This window comes from Meles meles, chromosome 3, assembly GCF_922984935.1.
Source record: "Meles meles chromosome 3, mMelMel3.1 paternal haplotype, whole genome shotgun sequence".
NCBI classification, from domain to species: Eukaryota; Metazoa; Chordata; class Mammalia; order Carnivora; family Mustelidae; genus Meles; species Meles meles.
Window position 1 is genome coordinate 44,036,826 of NC_060068.1, and position 15,352 is coordinate 44,052,177.

General features: G+C 43.3%; 1 protein-coding gene across 1 annotated transcript in view; it reads left to right on the forward strand.

The window, feature by feature from the left end:
• Positions 1-3,628: 3,628 nt before the first annotated feature.
• The window catches only part of LOC123938010 (zinc finger protein 474-like), a 30,509-nt gene continuing 18,785 nt past the window's right edge, over positions 3,629-15,352 (forward strand). Inside the window, exon 1 of the mRNA XM_045998919.1 lies at positions 3,629-4,663. Coding sequence (XP_045854875.1) covers positions 3,629-4,663 — 1,035 coding nt within the window. The remainder of the gene's footprint in view (positions 4,664-15,352) is intronic.

Genomic DNA, 15,352 nt, shown 5'->3' on the forward strand with positions numbered 1-15,352 from the left:
ACAGTTGCTTGGGGTAGAGCTGGCTGGCTTTGCAAAGTAGTTCTCTTTATAAACTCGCAACGTTGCTTTACGATGTGTCTGTGTGGCAAGCCAGTTTCTTAAGTGATTTAACTGTATGTATTTAGTTTTTTCCAGTACTTTTGCTTTTAGAACTAACATATAGGGGAGAATGGCTGGCTGTGCTAGGCCTTGCCAGAATCCTGGGTGGAAAGAAACAATGCAAGACTTTCCATTAGATGCTGCTGTTCCCAAAGATTTCACCTCTTCCAGCTACCTCCTCTTTCATATTTTGAAAACTTTAAGCACAGTAAAATAACAATTTTAGGAGGACATTGAAGGAGGAAAGAGATGGTGGAAAAATTTATTAAGATACAGTCAGGAATTTCATGACACTCTCAGGTTTGTTGCAGAGAAAATATGTATAGCAGGAAAATGCCTGCATGCTGCACGAACCATTCCTAATCGAAATGGTGAAGGCTTAGAAAAGGGAGCAACCATCTGGCCTCTTGGGGCAGATTTTGCGCTCACCCTGCGCTCATTATACCACCCCAGGTCCCCCTGGCCCATCCCCACGTCTAGGTAATAACATAGACTTCTCCCAGGGATGTCGGTGCGATCAGGAATAGGATCTGTATTGTACAGGCTGCAGACAGACAACGTCATCTAGAAAACTACTTCCATCAAACTAACATGAGCCCTATCAATTTAGGGAAAATGCTGTCTCCAGGAACCCCAATCTCTCTTTCCTGCTTTTTCCATCACAGGGGCTTGCCCCCCCCACACCCATCCCCCCCCCCCCCGTGCCGTTTTCCTCCTCCCTTTGACACTTCCTTCTCCTCAAGGGCAACGTAAAGGCTGGTGGGAGCTTAGTTGCCTTCCCATGAGACGTATGAATCCTACATTAAAACCGGGATAAAAACTAAAGAGAAGAAGCTCTGTTGGTGGAATTTGAGGCAGAATGAATCATGGAAAGAGCCGACTACTGGAGCCAAAGAGAGCTGGAATGGGTTCCCGGTTCTGTCACTTAAAGACGGACAGTCGTGGGCAAGTTTCTTGTCTTTTCTGACTCATAGTGTCTTCACTTGTAAAACTGAAACAATCATACCTGTCTTCTTTTTGAGAATTAACGGAAACACTGTATATAACAAATTAGTACAATATCTGATGCATAGTTGGTGTTCAGTAAATACTCGTCCTCTCACCTGATCCTTAGGGAGACAGGAGTTGCTGGGGTGAGTTATGGGGCCTCCCCAGTATTCTGATCTGCTGAGAGCAGTGTGTGTGTTCATTTCTGTGTATGTGTGTGTATGTGTGTGTGAGAGAGAGAGAAACCGTGAGTAAGTTTAGGGGGAGTAAGGTTATGTAATTGCATTGATTTCTCCTGTCTTCCAAAGTCCTTTTGTTACCTGGAGCGTTCTTGTATAAGGAAAATGGAAAGGAAAACAAGGATCCTTGATAAACTAGATTCCGAACCAAGGAAGCAGAGTGGTTTGGAGGTTATTCCCCCCACATGCTGATCAAAACCTCATGAAATCATCTTCCTAGGTTCCTTTTGTTTTTGAGACGCTCTTTCTCTTTCTCTTTTGGATGGTGCCAGGCAGGGGACACAGTTTGTTTCTGTGAGCTTCATTTTCTGTGCTGGCTATCCTGGGGCCAGCATTCTTTTGTCACCTATGTTAATATCACTGTCTTAGGATCTGTCAAAATGAAGAATCGCTTGCTTTCTGTGCCAGAGCTGATCCGATAGTCTGTCTTATTTGCAAAGATCCAGACCTTCCTCGGCACCAAAATACAGAAATGAGGCATAGGTCTTAGAGCTCTTTTTGTCCTTCATCAAACACAATGCCCAGTGTTGTGATATTACCAGCCTCCTGAACTCAGGGGTCTCCTGTGGTCTGCAGGGTCCAGCCTCAGGTCAGGAGCTGCTCCCTGGGGGGGTCGGTGATACAGATCCTCTCACCCAGACTCGAATCCCCCTTCAGGAAATGATGGAGGCCCTAAGACGCCTAACGGTAATCTTTCTTGGACCCTAGAGAATAATCTTCACCCTGGGTGAAACTGACTCTTGCCTCTCTCCAAGGTAAAAACTCCTTACCCTTCTGCCCATGATGAGATTTTATTAACCTGCCCTTCTGGTTTTTTGGGGAAAATCATGAGCCTTATTTTTACAAAAATAATTTTGAAGATAGATAATATCTATCTTAATATCTAGTGTGGAATATAATTATGTGTGATTAAATATAATAATACATTAATGAATTGTTGATAATTAAAATAATTTAAATTTAAAATAATTAAAAATAATAAATAATAAATATGATAGATACCATAATAACATAATACATAAATATAAAGTATATTTATAGATATATCTATATTATCTATCTTCCATATTATAATTATTATATATTACCTATGATAATATATTCTGTAATACATAACTATAATATGGAAATAGATAATATTTATCCAATTGTATATTTTTTGTGTTATCCAATATTAAATTAGTATCTATATTTTCTATCAGTATAGCTACAGATACAGATAGAGATAGAGATAATACAAGGAATTAAGTACAATAGTTACATAAAGAACATCAGGCAAAATCTGAGCATCTTCGTCCCCAGCAAGATCTACAGGTAATTTACCAGGAAAGATTGTAGGCCAGGGTTGCATTCTTGGCTTGACATCTATGGCCCTAATTAATTCACACTCCATTCCCATCATAAAGAAAAGTGGATACGTGTTAGGTTATAAGAAGTTTACCCCCTCTGTGGGTTTTTCTGATAATATTCATAATATTCACTATCGAAGTCCTTTGGCAGGTGTTCTTAACTGTAGGCTAATGGGCATTCATTTAGTCGGGCCTGTTACCATATCTTGAATAAAATATATATTATGACCAAAGATATTTGATCAATTTTTTCAATAAAATTCGTTTCACTTGAGATAGTAAGATCTTTGCCTTTAATACCACAGACTTCAGAGAACTGTCAAAAGGATCCATGACACTAAAAAGTTAAGAATGCTTAAGAGACTAGAAAATGTCTTTTTACGTTATCAGCAGTTTCATGAATTGAGTTGTCACAGGTCTTAGTTCTGTCTTCTGTGGTCTCACCATCACACCTCTGCTGGATTGTGCCATGTGTGATTGTTGATCTTTGGGCAGAACACTACTTTCAATACAGTAATAGTGCGACTCATAGTGGAAATTTTCTTCAAATTTATTTCAGCATTGACTGAACAGCTCTTATGTGCTAGTTACTATCTAGCCAAAGAGAACACTAGGTTAAAAAAAAAAAAATATATATATATATATATATATTACTGCTTTTTACCGACTTATGATCTAAGGGATGTGTGTGTGTGTGTGTGTGTGTATCTATAATGAGTTCTTGATTTATGTTTCCCCGCAGATCTTGGAGGCATCTGAGGTTTAATGAGGACTTTCCAGCATTCCAGACTGCTGCCCTGCAATGAAGCTGTGAGTCAGAGTCTCTGGGTCTAAGAAGCTGGCAACAATGTGGAACCCCAGGACAGCCAACCTGACTAACCTTCAGTCCGAGCAGAGTCCCAGAATGAGTCTGGCCTGAAATCAGAGCAAGCCCAGAGAAAGACTTGCTTGTTAATGGAAACAGGAAAGGAGAGAAGGGTGTGCAACAAACTGCAGCAGACTTTCCACCATTCTAAAGAGCCCACCTTCCTTATCAACCAGGCCGTTCTCTGGGGTGACTCCCATTCTAGACGTTTGCCAGACACACAGAATGTCAGTCATGCAGGAAAACTAAAGACAGGACCTCAGAAAACGAGACCTGGAACGGTAATACTCTCAAAACCGTCCAGTAGGAGAATTATGTCGGAGAGTCAGCCCAGCCCCCCGGTGATCCCATCCCGCAGGCCTGGATTCCGGGTGTGCTATATCTGTGGCCGAGAATTTGGGTCCCAGTCAATTGCCATTCATGAACCCCAGTGCTTGGAGAAGTGGTGGCTTGAAAACAGCAAGTTGCCCAAGAACCTGAGGAGGCCAGAGCCCTCCAAACCTCAGCCTCTCGGGGGCAGTGGGTCCTACGATCTTCAGGCAGTGAACGAGGCAGCGTTCCAAAGTTCCCAGGCTCAGCTGCTGCCCTGCGAATACTGCGGCCGCACGTTCTTGCCAGATCGGCTTCCCGTTCACCAGAGAAGCTGCAAGCCCAAGGATGACGGGCCCAGAGCACCAACCCTCAGCAGTTCTGATGATCGTACTGGTCCCAGGAAGGCTGCTGGTGGCATCCCAGTCCGACCAAAGACTCTCATCTGCTACATTTGTGGTAGGGAGTTTGGCACTCTGTCCCTTCCCATTCACGAGCCCAAATGCCTGGAAAAGTGGAAAACAGAAAATGACCGGCTCCCCAGGGAACTCCGCCGACCACTCCCACAGAAGCTTCAGCCACTTCCCACTGGACAGTCCAACCAAGAGGGGCCAAGTCAAACCCAGCTGGTGCCCTGTCCAAACTGTGGCCGGACCTTTGCCCCGGACCGCCTTCTGGTACACCAGAGAAGCTGTAAAGCTCAACCTAGTGGGCCAAAGATTCAGAATTTAACCTTAGGGAGTAAAGACGCCCTAAAAGAGTCCACTAATTCCAAACAGCAAAGGAACATGGCAGCACCCACGGTGACTGATAAGGTAATTCATGCCACGTGAGATGCACTGGGTGGACCCACGGGCACATTGAGAGAAAACTATCCCCAAGGGATATGAGAGAAATGAGAGAGAATGAGAGAAAACTATCCCCAGAATCAGCTGTCTCAGCCCCTAGGATGGTTTCTTTCAATGCCTTGCCTCTGCCTCAGTGCAGCCTGTCCCACTTGACCCCCGTCGGACCCTCTATCTTGGCTGACAAAGTCGATCTAAGAACATCCCTGCCTGGTGGGTTTGTAGTCCTCTTCCACTCTGCCTCCTCAAAGAAAGAGAGATGGGCGTCCTTCTTCCCTGATTCCTCATACCAATAATCCTTGGGAGAGACTGTTATTTGAAAATGAGTCATTAATGCTGTGTCTACATTGCAGAGATATAATTCCCATTCCAACAGCCAATATTTATTACCGGTTTATTTTAGTCATCTACCTTAGGAATTCGTTCTTGGCAACGCCGGGTTATGCTGAGTTTATCTTACTAAAATAGAATCTGTGTCAAAAACCCCAAATGACTTTAGCAACAATTAGGCACTGGAACCCTCACAGAAAGAGACGTGCTCCTCCAATACGTTTTCTTTTAACATGGTTATGATATGTGGGACATAAGCCCCAGGGCACGCTCTGAACCGACGAGGTGTGGGTTCGTGGTTCTGGGAAGGGCTCAGTTCCCGCTGCTGCTCTGTGCCCCGTGTTTGGGTTGGCCAGCAGGCACTGCTCCCCATTGGGAACTTGGGAATAAGCACGACTCTGTGGGTCCCTAACCCGTACAACGAAGTATTGTTTACCTGAAGGTTCACCATCAACCATAACTGGGCAAGAATGCTTATGAGATTGACTCTCCACAAGATGATCCTTGTGCTGTGTCCTGCCATTAAGCCTGGGTGGATGTGACTGCACCATTCTGTGTCATAACTTACGGGATGTCAAATCATGAGAAATAGGCAGCGGTAAAAAATCTTTTCTCTATAGTTTGCTACCTAGAACACCCCACCTGTAGGGATGTTTCCTTTTTTTTTTTTTTTAAAGTAGGCTCCACCCCCAATATGGGGTCAAACTCACGAGCCCGAGATCAAGAGTTACATTCTTTACTGACTGATCCAGCTAGGCACCCCTTTCTTTCTTTTTTTAAGATTTTATTTATTTATTTGACAGAGAGAAATCACAAGTAGGCAGAGAGGCAGGCAGAGGAGGAGAGAGGGGGAAGCAGGCTCCTGGCTGATCGGAGAGCCCGATGCGGGACTCGATCCCAGGACCCTGAGATCATGACCTGAGCCGAAGGCAGCAGCTTAACCCACTGAGCCACCCAGGTGCCCAGGCACCCCTATCTTTTAATGGATGGATTGGGGGAAACAGGTTACCCAAGCTCTTCTTAAAGATTAAACCAGAAGGACTGGAGGTTGGGGCATGAGAAGCAGCGTTTTTTTTTTTTTTTTTACTTTTTACTGCAACTGTTCCTTACTTTTGTATTGCATTACATTGGCAATCTTCTAGTACTTTTCTCTCACTTTCGTGTTTAAAACGAAATGATTAGAAACTCACTGGTTTAGAAGATTCCAAGACTATGATCCTAAAGCCCACGAGTCAGACTAAGAGAGGCTGAGCGAGTTTTCCGATGAACATTGAAGAAAGAATGGTTAGTTTCTGTTCCGAAATCAAAACCCACACTCTTAAGTGTGGCATGAGCTGCAGGCTGGTCTCATAAACATGATCTGTTTTTCCCATCTCCTGGCTGTTGCTTTTCTTCCAAAATGTGTGGGGTCTGGATTCAGAGAACACAAGAATCCGCGTCTCGGGGCCACGAATCGGCGAGTCCGTTAGCTCTCTGACTCGCAGCCCTGTTTCCCGAGTGTATGCGTTTGCTTCAGGACAGATCTCAGAATAGGGAAGAGTGTGGTCAGGATTCCTGTGCTCGTTGTTGTAACACATACTTTGTGCCAAGAGGCTGAGCACAGCGTGTTCTCACTCAGTCGTGAATGCTGAAAGAGGCTGGCCTGGGCTCACGGCTTCCCAGGAAGACCCCTCCTGCCTCAGCCAGGCGTCTGGGGAGGAGATGTCAGAAGAAGAGGCCACAGCGGTGGCCCTCGGTGACTCGGGCGTTTAGATCAAAGCGGAGGCTGTCCGTCAGAACAAAGGCATCTGGAGGACATGGCTGTGTCACAGCACCACCAACCCTGCTCCTGGATCTGAGGAGCCGCAGGGCAGCGGGAAGTTGGCGCTCACGGCTGTGAGACGTGTGCTGGCCCGTTTGGGGACCACACAGGCTTTCGTGAAGGGCACAGGAAGGTCATCCAACATAGGGTCCCTTTGGTTGCCAGACTTAAAGCAAGCGTGCATGAATTAAAATGGAGAAAACTGGTAGGCTTCAGAGAAGCATAAGATCTCTTGAAGCAACGGACTTGATTTCTTCCCTGGAAGAGGTATTTGCCATTCCACAGTGCTTTTCACCAGGAAACCTCTCCCAGGCAGTGTGGTTTTCTCTTTCAGTTACGATTTGATCTATTGCCGTTTTTCTTCCTTTGGGTCATTGAAAGTTTAGAAGTACAATTTCTTTGTATCATTCAAAATTGAAATATTATGGAAAATCATCCATTTCCCCTGAAGATCACTGCCTTGTGTGCACGATTAGATCTCCATATTTCATCTGCCGGCGACAGCCGACTTTTGGCTTTGGCACAGGCCCCGTTCTGTCGCGCTTCAGATGTGCGCTGCTGCTCTTGCCAGTCAGAATCTAGAATCACTGATCTGACGGCGGGTCAGCAGCGGAGCTTGCCTGGTGCTCCCAGAAGGCTCCGTCTCGTAGAGAATTCAGGTGAGGGAGAATATTTTCAGCACCGTGATTGCGGGGCTTGGAAAACAATTCACTCCGGTTGGGCAACAATGACTGCTCCGCTGGCAGAATGAATTACGCCTCTGCTCAGAATGTTCCTCCAACATAGACTGGCTCAGTTCTTTGATGACACAGGGGCTGCTGTTACCCTGCAATCAACCCCAAACGCAAATAAATACCGCCTGAGACGAGTTCTCCTCCGAGCCTTCCGCGGGCATTTTGCTCTAGCTCCGCTTTGCCCGCTAACCGCCTCGTGCGCTTGAGTTATCCCCCTGTGTCTCTTCCAGAACACAAGGCTGCATTTACCCTTTCTGATCTCACAGGCGGGCTCTGAAGGACGCTAAGCAGTCTGTAAGAGGAAGAAAACCCTGAGTGAGGATCTTTATTTCCAAGGTGTGTCGGCTCTGGTGTCGCTGCATCTGCATGATAGGGTTTCATGAGCTGAATCACCCTTTCTTCCTTTCCTCCAAAAACCAAATGGAAAGGCTGCATAAGCAATCTCCACCTTAGCGAGATTTTAAAAGTGGTGGTACATCCAGATGAAGTTTCGATGTATAAGATGGAAACCCATAGATTATCCTTTTAAATTTAAATTAAATTGCATTTTAAATTTAAATTGCATTTAAAAAAAATTTTTTTAATTAAAAATTTTTTTAAATTTTTAATTTAAATTGCATTTAAATTTAAATTTAAATTGCATTTTAAATTTAAATTAAATTGCATTTAGTTTGTCTATTAAATTTTAGTCTCTTTAGTAAGCCTACTGTCTATTTTAGTAAGCAATTTCCTATGTGAAGCTGATGGGTACAGTAATAGAGGCCATTACTGCTCTTTATTTTAATATGAGGGAATACATTTTAGTGCTAGCATTTTAATATTTGGGGGAAAATGTTGCCCTTTTCTAAAACCCAGTCATCTTTCATTCTTTGATTTCAGGCCCTTTCTGGCTAATTGGAACACAGATCAGCAGTTAATTAAATATCACTACAAACCAAAATGAAGCCTTAGTCTCATTATCTTTTATTGGTTAGATAATGCTTGGGGTTATTTTCTTAGAATTCTGCTTGTAACCTGTGAAACATTATTCCTAGAAATCCCATACTATATTATGAAATAGGCGTTCTTTAGGGAAATCATCTCTTTCCGTAAACTATCCTCTCTGAATCTAGTTTTAAGCCGCCTTTGTCATCCTAGATGTTTAGGTTTGAACTAAGATCCCATCAGACACGTCTCTAGTATCTGGTGCTGCCATCTGGTGTTTTCTTTTGAAGTAAGGTCTCTGTGCTGTCAAAAATACTATTGTTCTCGTCTTACCTCCAAATATGTTAGAGAAGGTGTCCTTATAATAGATGCACGTTTGCATCTACTGGGTTAGAAACATTTGGAGTTTAGGTAAAATCACGGAAGAAAGGAAACTGACTTTTTATTGAGTACCTTTGTGATCAGCCCTATGTACGCATGATCTCCTTTGAATTTTACCATAACACAGGTATGGTTTTCCCACTTTCCATCTGGGGAGACGGAGGTGCAACAGCCTGTCCAAAGTCACACAGTGGGTTTGCTAGAGGGTCAGAACCAGATCTGATTCCAAAGACCTATCTTTTCAAGTCTGAGAGACACAGTATGTGTGAGATACAAAAAGGGTGTAAGTGTTAAGTCCAACAGAGGATAGAAGCGTGTTTATTCAGCAAATATTTATTGTTAGGCATTGGGCTGAGTCCTAAATAGAGAGTCATAAAAAAGACACAGTTGTTGATCTCATGGAATTTTTATTCTTATGGAGGAAATAATAGGAGCTAAATATAGAATTCCAAATTGTGATACGACAGTGTCTAATGGTGGGAGGTTGACATACAGAATCTTGGTTAGAGAAATCCTCTGGGAGGAAGTGATATTTCAGCTGCACCATGACGGGTAAGAAAGAATTAGCCAAGAGTAAAGATGTGGGGAGAAGGGAATAGGGAGAGGAAGAGACATTCTGGCCGAAGCTCATGTGGCCAGAGCTCGATGAGGGAGGTGACAGGCATACAAGATGAGGCTGTAGAAGCAGCAAGTCCCTGAAGTTGCCCAGCGAACATAGGTCATCCGTTGTGTGGCTCTTTCGGGGGTCCAGCTGAGAGAAGATGAAAGCTTGGCCAAGGGCGTTGATAGCCAAGATAGAGAGAGAGAAGTTATCATAGACAGAATTGGGTGGCAGTTGGGATATTGGAAGTGTTGAGGAAGGGTCGAATGTGGCTCCCAGACTTCTGGCTTGAGTAAGTGCTCTGGTGCCATTTTCTAGGATAAGAAGTTCTGGAGTCAGGGGAGGACCTTGGAGGTGAAGACCAATAGCTCCTTTCTGAACACAGCAAACTCAAAGTCCTTGTGAGAAATCTAAGTGGGTAAGTCAGGCTGAATATAGAAGTCTGGACTTCGAAAAAGACGATTGGACTGGGATATATATTTGTGCATTATTAATATATATTTAAAGTCATCAGAAGGAGTTGTGGTTTGGAAAGGGAGACGCCAGGCTGAGCCCTGAGGCATTAAATGATGTAGCGATTAGAGGAGGAGCTGGAGAGTAAGAGCCCAGAGACACTGCAGAAAATGTCACAAATAAGGGTGTGGAAAGCAGTGTGGGATGCTGAGAGGTGGCGTCGGATGAGGGCCAAAAAAATACCTGTTCAACTTGGCCATGTGGATTGAGTCTCATAACCTTGGAAAGGACACATTCTGTGTAGTGCTTTGTGTTCCAGAGTGTGTGAATGATAAAGATCGTGTCCTTGGGGTATTGTTGCTGTGAGCATCTTTGCCACAGACATCTTTGCCCCAAGTATTTTGCTGTGGACATTTTCACCATGTAACTCATGGGCTAAACAGCAATTTGGCCGTAAAAGACAAAATAAGTGGTTGACAGTTTGGTTTCATTTCTTCATTAACAAAGTTCCAATTTTTACATTATATAAATCTTACCTAGCCCTCATAAAGCTCCATCCAGGGACAAACACGTGGTGATCTTAAAATAGTGAATAACACCACCATATGCAGACTTGATAGAAAATAGCGTGATAAAACTTTCTCGAAGTGTGAAAACAGAAAGTGGGAAGCCAGATTGTATACTATACTCTACCATACAAGAAAATGATAATACATCAGTGACAATGAAAACCAAGCCCAGCAACAAATGCATTACAGCATGAGCGTTTCTTTCACCTTTCCCATAGAACTCTGGAACATCTACCGACAGACATGTGACAATATGCCAAGAATGAACAGTGTGGAAGGCTTTCACGATGCAACACAAAGCTCAGTTTCAAATATGCATCCTTGTATTAGGAAAACTGATACCTCTCTTAATGAAGGAAGAAATTCATACTTTTATTTCTTTTTTATGTTTCATTATGTCCTTTTTTACTGTCCCTCTTTTATTTTTCATTATCCTTCACATCAAAATTGCCTTACTGCCCATTAGGTATGCAGCAAAAATGCTTGGAAAAGATGCTTACGGTGAAACTATCTAGAACCAGTCACAGGAGGGTGGGTTTTGAAACGTTTGCCTTGGAAGACCAATGGGTAGGCTAGAAATAGAGATGTCGGGTTAAGAGAGGTTTCTATAGAAGATGGGAAACTCTAGAACATGTATGAATGTTTAGGATCCTGAGTCAGTGGAGAGAGGGGGTTGAAGACACAGGAGAGGTCATAGGGACAAGTGTGAACCCTGGGGAAGAAACACGCAGTAGTGGGTGGGATCCTAGCATACCGGAGGGTGAGGTTTGACAGAAGGCGACGCTTACTCATGTCCAGAGGAGGTTGAATGCAGATAAGGCAAGTTTGTAGGCTGCTGGTGGGAAGATGAGGTAACTTGGATCTGTTCACTTATATCTCGTGTTTTCTCAATGAAATACCAGTCAAGCTTATCAAGCCCATCGGATGAGAAAAAGAGGCAGAGGAAGGAAAAGTTTGAGTCTACTTAGTCATTTGTCTCTTCATGCCTTCAGTTAGACTGAGTTCCTGAAATCAAGACTAAGGCTGGGCTCCTGGAACCATTTACCTCTATGATTCCCAAACACAAGAATGTCTTGGAAGTCTTCAGAGATGGTAGATGAAACATTCAGTGGGATCCTTCAGGGGGTTCTTAGCCCCCTCAGCTCCTCACCTCCTCAGCTGTGTTGATGTCATGAAGACCAGCATCGACCTCACAAACTGCCCCCTGATGATGCTGGCAGCTGGGCCACTAATGTCCAACTCCATGTGCCATTTCTTCATCTTTCCTTGGTGCCAACCATGCCCGCATACCAGGGAAGCCATTCTTGGATCCCATGACTCTCAGGTGTACCAAGCACAACTGTAAGGTAACCAGACCAGTTCTCTTCTGCACTCTTGATTCTAGAAGCCAGCCCAAAGGAATCTGTGCTTGTATATCATGTGTGGACTCTGTGTGTAGTGAGGATGGGGGAATTACAAATTTCAGAGCAACAGCAAAATCTCAATCCGAGATTGAGGTATCACTTCCCAATATGAAAACGTGAAGAGTAATGCTCGTCTGTACCAATGACAGTTGAACATAGTTATTTTTTAAAATCAGCTTCAAATTGAATAAATGAAACAAGATGGGATTGGGAGGGAGACAAACCATAAGTGACTCTTAATCTCACAAAACAAACTGAGGGTTGCTGGGGGGAAGGGGGGTTGGGAGAGGGGGAGTGGGGTTATGGACATTGGGGAGGGTATGTGCTATGGTGAGTGCTGTGAAGTGTGTAAACCTGGCGATTCACAGACCTGTACCCCTGGGGATAAAAATACATTATATGTTTATAAAAAAATAAGAAATAAAAATTTTAAAAAAAATCAGCTTCAAATTATAATCGTACATATGGTAGCAGAGACCCTAACAGGGTTACCTCATCCAGAGCCCAAAGACAAGAAATATTAGGTAGTTATTGCACTGGTGTTCCAATATGTGGCTTTCTGTTCCTATATTTGTGTAACAAATATACTGTCACCTCTGTGAGAAGAGGGTATCATATAGAATAAATTCTAATATTAGTCAGTCCTAAAATGGACAAATCTACAACACGCCACAGTCTCAAAACAATTAATCCAGCTTAAATAATTTCATACATTTTTATGTGCTTGCTTTTCCCTGTCATTCCCGCCTCCCTACTTCCAGCCCCAAGCAGACATCCGTATTTTCTGGTTGTAGATACTTAGTAAATTGTTGTGTAATGACTGAATGGATATGCATAGTTCTTAGAAATCCAAATTCCAGGATCAACAACCAAGATCTCTCCCAAGATTCTTAGAACTTCACTAAAGGTTACAACCTTGAAGAAGTTCTTTCTGAAACAGAGGTGATTCTCCTCTGAGCAGAATCTCACTGCTGAATTGTCAGACAAAAGTTCAGCCTCTGACTTAGGACTCTGTCTCTTGCTTTCCCTTTATATGGTATAATTCAGCTCCTCCTTAATGTCTACTTCCCTTTCAAATATTTACCTCTTATGAGGTTCTGTTACAACGAAAAAATGTCCTAGAAATTGAAGGAGGGCCTAATACTCCCAGGAACTCAAGAAATTTCCAATATTTTAATATACCAATATTCTAATATTCCTCTTTGGCCTTCTCTCTGAGCTGCAGGGCCTGTTAGTATATATGAGGGAGACAAATCAAGCCTTGAAAATAACCCAGCTTCCAAGTTCCAGGTCGGATAGTATCTATGATTTGCTTTTTTTCTAACTATAAAACCTGGAAAAAACTGAGTGGCTTCCTCCGTTTGTGAGTTTTTCCTCCCTTACTCCTGTTGCTCCCTTGACAGTTCATTTTACCTCTGACCTGAAAGTCTTTGAGGGCCACAAGGTCAGGTCTTATGCAAAACAGAGAAGCACCAGAACCAAACACAAGGACATCTTCCAGGCGTTTACTTCAAGGAAAGTCAGTCTTGATTATAATTTGGCAAGAGACATACTTGATCATACACCTCACGCAACATCCTTCTAAAACATCAGGAGCAAAAGCAGTTTTATCTCAAATGTGAGAAGAAGAAAAAGAAGGGGGAAGAGGAGGAAGGGGAGGAGAAGAAAAAAACTTCAGCCAAGAAACTGTATTCCTTTCAGGAGCAGAGACCAGTTTGGAATTTGTTCTTTGACTTACATTTTTCAGCCTTGTATCTCAGGGTGAGCACTTAAATAACTAAAATGTTAAGCCTATATTCCAAATACTAGTAGCTCGTTTTTTAAAAAAATCAGGTACGTGCAGATACTTGAATATTAGCAGCCCTTCCAAATGATTGGCGAAGTCTTTCTTATCGTTCAAAGGAGAAAAACAAAACTCCAGATCATAAGTAACAGACTCTAATAGTGGGCCAATACACAGGCTGGGTCGGAAAATTCCTTAACGTGGCATCCAACGATTTCCAAAAACAATTCAGTTTCAAACAACGATCCTTCCAGATGTGACATTTGGGTAGAATTGTTTGAAAACACCAGAAGGAAATGTGAAATACCAGTGGTTTCTAGACAATCAAACTGCAATTGTTGTGGTTTCAGATGGAGCTATACTGTTACTCCTATACATTAAAACGCTATTTATACTTTGCATGTGTATGGCTTGCCCGAGGGAACGGAAACTTAATTATACACATTCAGTCTCCGTCAGGTTTGTTGAAATTATGCTTTAAATGGCCACAGGCAAAATTCTGACTTTGGGAATGGAGTCTCTGATGAGCCAGTCTCATACTCTGATCTCATTCTACTTGTTAGCGCCTTGTGTACACTCCCTGTCTCTACCAACCCTCACCTCTAGATATCGTTGGAAGGGGCTTGGGAGAATCCGAGAAAATCCTTCACGGGAAAATCTTTCATAGGATTATCCGCATTTTGAAAGAGGATCTGGAAGGAGGGCGGTGTTCAACCCAAAGGAACGAACATTCAGGGTTGTCAAGAGAACAGACGTGGGAATTGTGCTGGTTTCTCTCAAATCCTACCCAGTGGGTGATTCTGCAGACAAGTGAGACTGAGTGTGGTGCTCTGCTTAACTTTGATGGCCTTACCTCCACCATGTTTCTAGAAGCAGCTGGAATCAGACAGACCTGGAATCTGCTAATAGATGAACAATGAACTCACAGACCTTTGAGCCAATTACTAAATTTCCCCCGCTTCCGTCCCCCCACTGTGAGAGGCTGAAATGAAAGTTCTCCCACACTGGACCCAGGATGGTGTCTGACAAATCTGTCCCTTGTCAGCTCCTTCCTGCCCCTTCACAGGGGCAGGGGCAGAAGAGCTACTCTCTGAGGGAAAACAAGCTTCACTACTTATTAACTACTCTGTGCCTCAGTTTCCTGATTTGTAAAACAGGGCTCTGGGCCCTGCCCAGAGGATTATAATGAGAATTATTGGAATTAAAGCACATTAAGTGCTTAGTACAAGTCCTGGAACTTCGAAAGTGCTGGACAATGACTAGCAGCTGCTTGGTCAGATATTTTTAATATTGCAATGTTCCTAAGGATTTCTACAAGAGATTTTGTCCTTTTCTCCACACGTATGGAGGAGAAAAACTTTCCCTCTTATTTTTCCATCCAAACTTTCTGCCTTTTCTGATATGCTTTGTGCACTTAACCACAGATATTTCAATTATTTGGTCCCGGTGGAAGGAATCAGGAGTGTGGAAAATCTAAAACATCCATGAAGGCCCAACTCCTCTATGTTTAATTTTGTTGTGCAGAAAGAGGAACACGGTCAATGGCATGACACCCATCCAAAGAGCCACAGAGTCCCTCAGCCTGGGGCAGGGCGCACCCTGCTTTTGACAGCCAGTGATCAGGAGTGGGGGAAGCAAAACATCCTCCGGCAAGCAGACAACTTGTGGGTCATGCCCGGT